The 5289-nt window shown below is 37.0% G+C and overlaps 1 protein-coding gene across 1 annotated transcript; it reads right to left on the reverse strand.

Annotated features, from left to right (window-relative positions):
- Positions 1-626: 626 nt before the first annotated feature.
- On the reverse strand, positions 627-5042 carry LOC149143411 (putative disease resistance protein At5g47280). The gene is made up of 5 exons (XM_089448589.1): positions 4010-5042; positions 3491-3912; positions 2946-3301; positions 2300-2505; positions 627-1646 (listed from the first exon to the last, which is right to left on the reverse strand). The coding sequence occupies exons 1-5, from the start codon at positions 4746-4748 to the stop codon at positions 814-816; spliced, it is 2556 nt and encodes an 851-aa protein (XP_089304715.1). The 5' UTR covers positions 4749-5042; the 3' UTR covers positions 627-813.
- Between the last annotated feature and the right edge of the window lie 247 nt (positions 5043-5289).

A 5289-nucleotide genomic window follows, 5' to 3' on the forward strand; every position in this document is an offset into this window, starting at 1 on the left:
ATTTCAAACATTAGCAAAGAAATAAATTATTTCAAGAGTAATCTTAACGCATTAAGTTATTAAAACTACTATTCAATATATATTTAGCAATACCTAGAGGGACACTATTAAGAATTAATTAGTTGTGAGAAGTTGTGATACCTAAAATTAAATGAAATAGATGTGCAATATCAATCCTCATGCAAACTATTGACAAGATTGTCTCCTTTCTTCATCACCAACTAATTACTAATAGATAATTACATACACATAAAAAAATAACACAACTGTAACATTCACAAACATTACTATCCAAATCCAAACACAAACAAAGAAACCATTCAAAGCAAGCAACATAGACTAAATTAAAAAAGAGCATGATTTGGTCATGCCAAGCAAAGAAAACATAATCTGAAATTTGAAGTTTATCTCAAACATATACATAATAATGATAATCTAAAAATGTGGCATTGCTTCTCTCAGATTCATCTAGATCTATTATGGTCCGAGAGAGTAAATATTTGCACCTACAGAGATTTGATCCCTCTAGACACATCATAAATTTAGTGTTAGATAAATCTAAACTAGTTTATTCTCAAAACATCAAACAAAGCTGAAAATTAAAAATATACATCAAACATGAAACGGTATCACAAGAAAAACCATTACTATGTAAACTACTCATCAATCAATTAGCCAAGTTTTAAGAACATAATGCCTCTAAATCAAGCTTAGAGGCAATGCTTGGTTCTTTTCAGATCGTCCAATATTCATCAAACTGTTGGTATTGGATTAATCGTGTCGCAGAGGGCAGAGAATGTATCCTGTACTTTCTCAATCGTCGAGCCAGTCCAAGTTGAAGCTTTCTTTGACGGGATCAATTTTGAGATTAGGCATGCCCGAGGTTTGGATAGACTGCCACTGTCTTTCGTTGTCCTCATCACAGACCACACATCTTAAAGATTTTAGTTTGGCTAATGATTTGGGCAGCTTCTTCAGTCCAGAGCACTCCCTCATGTCCAGGATCCTTAACTTTGATAGCTGATGAAATTCCATGGGAAGTTCCTTCAAAGACGCGCACAGTGAAATGTCAAGAAATTCTAGTTGCTGAAGACTGCAAATGGAAGGTGGAAGCATTGACAAGCTTGGACATGCAGAGAGCCTCAACACTTTAAGTGAATTTAACATCAAGTCATCAGGTAACTTTTGTATCAGATGGCAATTAGTAACAGACAACCTTTGGAGGGAAGTTAAATTGCATATTTTTACTGGCAATTCCTTCAAATCACTACAGTGATCAACGTTAATTTCTACAATCTTCGGAAGCTTTAAAAGTTGTTCAGTGTCCCATTGAGACATATTTCCCAAGCCCTCACATAGGCATACATACAACTTTTCCAAGCTCTCCCAAGATTTACAGTAGTCATAAAGAGTAGACACAATCAACCTCTCTAGTAGCACAGACTTAATCTGATTAAATGAAGGAAAGTTTGGCAGTCTGTGAAGTATTGCACGCTTTGAACCGTAATTGTATATAAGAACAACCTTCAGTTTTGGCATGCTGTGTAAAAATGTTGGCAGGCAGTAATTACTTGCGACAAAGAATAAAGCTAAAGCTTCCACCTCAGGAAATTTTATTTGACACCAGTCTTGCTCTGCCATTGCACCTATATATCCCATAAATGTAAAAGTTTCAGAGTTAAAGCTTTCACTTATATATCTCATAAATGTGAAAGTTTCAGAGTTAGAGTTAAAGTGTTTCAGAGTTAGAGTTAAAGTTTTTGTGACTAGAGTAATTTTGATTTGGTATTTCTAGATTTATCACATTAAAATTTTTAGTCTACACTGTAAAGTTTTAGAGTTAAAATTTTTGTGAGTAGAGTAATTTTGATTTGGTATTTCTAAATTTATCATATAAGAATTTTTAGTCCACAATGTAAAAGTTTCAGAGTTTCAGAGTTAGAGTTAAAGTTTTTGTGAGTAGAATAATTTTCAGAGTTTCAGAGTTAAAGTTTTAAAGTTTTTGTGAGTAGAGTAATTTTGATTTGGTATTTCCAGATTTATCACATTAAAATTTTTAGTCCACGTTTTAAGCATTTTAATGATGAGCCAGGCTTCGAGTCATGCTGAGCCAGGCTTACTGACTCGATAAATGTGATGGATCCGGAAATACCACATCAAAAATGTAAAAGTTATAATATGCTGATAAAAATACTTAACAAATACCTAACTAAATTTGGAAAAATACGGAATTGAACTAATATCTTTATCAATGTCTAGGCATGGAAAGAGAGAGAGCAAGCGTAAGGAACAGCCTAACCTGTATGAATTGAAATAAACTGAGCCCCAGATGACTGATTTGTGAGTGGCCTTAGCCATTCTATATTAGCCGCCTTGCAAGGCATGAAAAGCCTCTTACGCTGGATGATACTATCCTGGCTTGCCAGACGCAAGGCTAAATCCCTCATTATATCATGTTGAGAAAAACAGAACTCGGAGGCACAACTATAGTCGATGGCTCTACTCCTAAAACATCAAATTCTAGTTGTATTAGCCAAACCAGTAATGGTAAAATTCAAAAGCCCATTCTATCTCTTGTGTGAGACGAACAAACTAATTGATCGTAACTTCCTGATTCTTAATTCTTTTAGAAATCATGTAAAGAAAATCAAGTTTTCAATGTCTTTCTTGTATAAATTTTAGCATATGTTAGTAAGTTTCGACTACTCTGCAAACTTCATGTTGCATGGAAGGATGCAACAAGAAAAAAATTCAAGTTGAAAAAACAAATATGAAGAGGTCTTTTATCTTCATATCAGAGCGATGTGAGGAAAGTTAACTGTTTGATTTAGCTCTGGTCATCAAATTTTCAAAATATTGCTGAATCTGCAATCCAATTCAGTCCAACAATATAAAAACAAACAAAACAATTAACAAATTTAAAGAACTATAAACAAATTCCATACCTTGGATCGCTTGTGAGATTTAGGAGATTTCTTTTTGCAAGTTCTAACAAGACCATGAAAGCATCTTCCCATTCCATCCCTCGAACATATATCCAAATGTCCAATAAAAAGTCTACACTGAACTTTCTACCTTCGGGAAATGCCCCCAAGTCCAAAAAGCATTGCATTGGTTCATCATCAAGGATATCTATACTCATTTGCAAGCGATCAAGAACATTATCTTTGTAATACTGTGATATAGATTCTGCCCTTGAGAGCTTATTCTTGGCACTTTTCCAAGACGGCAGGGGCTCATTGCGCAAACAACTTCCAATTACCTTGAGGGCAAGAGGCAAACCCTTACATTCTGCTGCAACCTACAGATCTAGTACCAGTTAAACATTTTCTGCATAAATCCCTGAGTTGCAAACTTCTGCTGGAGTTTTATCGAGCCATTATTGTTATGTTGCAAATTTTTGGATATTGATTGCAAAATTAGTATCTCTCTAACATGCGTTAGGATAATTATGATACATGAGATTATGAATGCCATGTCTAATTCATACCTGTTTAACAAGATCCTCTTCTTCTGTTGCTGGGATGGAAGGTTGACCAAAGGCCCAGAAGCAGAAAAGTGGCAGGGCATCATTGACCTCCAACATAGGCATATTGTAAAGACGAGCGTCATTTCTGTTTAGAACAGGGGAATTCTCTCTGGTTGTGACAACTGTTTTGTATCCTTCAGCTTCAAACAGCAAGGCTTCCAGATGTGATGCAAACCAAACATCGTCCAAAACCATCAGAGTTCGCCGATATCTTCTTTCTGTAAGCTTATACTGCAGTTGGATCCGTGCATCCTGTATGTTCCGGAATTTAGGCCTTTGACCACCAATTACCTTATCCCACATAGTCTCTAAAATCTCCAAAAGGCTGGTCACATTTGGAAGCTTTGAAACGGTAATGAAAATTACGTTTCTATTGAAGAAATCTGAAAATCAGAGAGAATAAACTGTAAAGGTCATGATGAGAACATAAAATTGAAGTTTGCACGACAAATATAATAGGAATTGAAATGTTGTTGTGACCTTTGACTTGGGGGTCGTTGCAAAGGGCGAATGCAAGAGTGGTTTTGCCGCTCCCACCCATCCCTGTTACTCCAACGATATTAACACCATCCTGCAATAGAAATTTTTTGACAGCATTGACTGGATTTTTCAAACCTACTAGAAATTCGTTTATCTCCTGGACTTGGTAGGTGCAGCTGACGGACTGGTCAACAACTTTGTGCATCCCATGGTCACTGGGGTTTTGAAATACCTGATTGGGGTTTTGAAATCCCGGAGTTGCGTCGATTTGCCCAAGCATGATAGCATTGGAATTAGGATCATTAGTCATTGCGGCCTTCACGATCGCAATTAGTCGTTCCGGCCTTAAATCTGCATCTATTTTTTTCAGATTAAGATTAACATCGGGCGGGCCATGATTTTGAATGAATTCGGAGACCTTCTGTTGAAACTTTTGAACTCTCTTTCCATATCGGTACTTTCTGAAGATATCATAGGTGTGTAAATTCTCTAAGATTCCAACAAGATCAAGGCCTTGTTGCAGGTCGGCCTGAAATTTTTTGTATGGTCTAACTAATGCATCTGAGTCCGGATTGTGTACCTTAATAATTTCATCAATGGTAGGCTTTAGCGACAACAGCTTGTCCTTCAGTTCTTTAGCCGATGTTTTGCTGGAAACGATGATGTTAACTACTCCTATCATCTCGTCGATTGCTTTGTCCAGAAGTTTGTCCACAAGTTTACTTGTGAAAGGATCCATGCTCAATTCCAGAAATGGATGCAGAGGGAAGAAGCGTTCTGAGATAGAAGTCCCGACTGACCGACGACTGCCCTGTTATATCTGTACAGGATGGGTCAGTAATCAATGGGCTGACTATTAGGTGTGTATGAAGATGTCGATGGGTGTAGGTTGGGTCCAATGGCGGAAATATCAGAGTAATCTCTATCCAATGCACTTCAATGATAATCTAGTGCACGGCCTCCGGTTCAGAGTCTTGTTTTAGTCAGCTTACATCTTAAGCGGTTGAAATTGAAATTGAAATTCCCTATCACATTCATCCTCCAGTCTGCCTCCGGTTCAGAGTCTTGTTTTAGTCAGCTTACATCTTAAGCGGTTGAAATTGAAATTGAAATTCCCTATCACATTCATCCTCCAGTCTTTATAGTCTCCTCCAACACTACCTTTGCCTTTATGCAACTGCTCCTAACACTGCCGCAGCCTCTATATATATAAAACAGTGGGAAAATTATTATAATTTGGTTGTCGAGCAACTGCTCCCCAACACTGCCCCAGCCTCTAT

The sequence above is a fragment of the Pinus tabuliformis genome, chromosome X (genome assembly GCF_031772625.1).
Source record: "Pinus tabuliformis cultivar Carrire ecotype Pingquan chromosome X, CPIR1, whole genome shotgun sequence".
NCBI lineage: Eukaryota > Viridiplantae > Streptophyta > Pinopsida > Pinales > Pinaceae > Pinus > Pinus tabuliformis.

Bases quoted from the DNA above. Each gene is read 5' to 3' on its own strand.
- LOC149143411 (XM_089448589.1), bottom strand. From the start codon at position 4,748: ATGGATCCTTTCACAAGTAAACTTGTGGACAAACTTCTGGACAAAGCA. The intron at 3,302-3,490 runs GTATGAATTAGA...CTAGATCTGTAG, and splicing joins AAGAGGATCTTGTTAAACAG to GTTGCAGCAGAATGTAAGGG. The intron at 2,506-2,945 runs GTATGGAATTTG...TTGATGTTTTAG, and splicing joins AATCTCACAAGCGATCCAAG to GAGTAGAGCCATCGACTATA.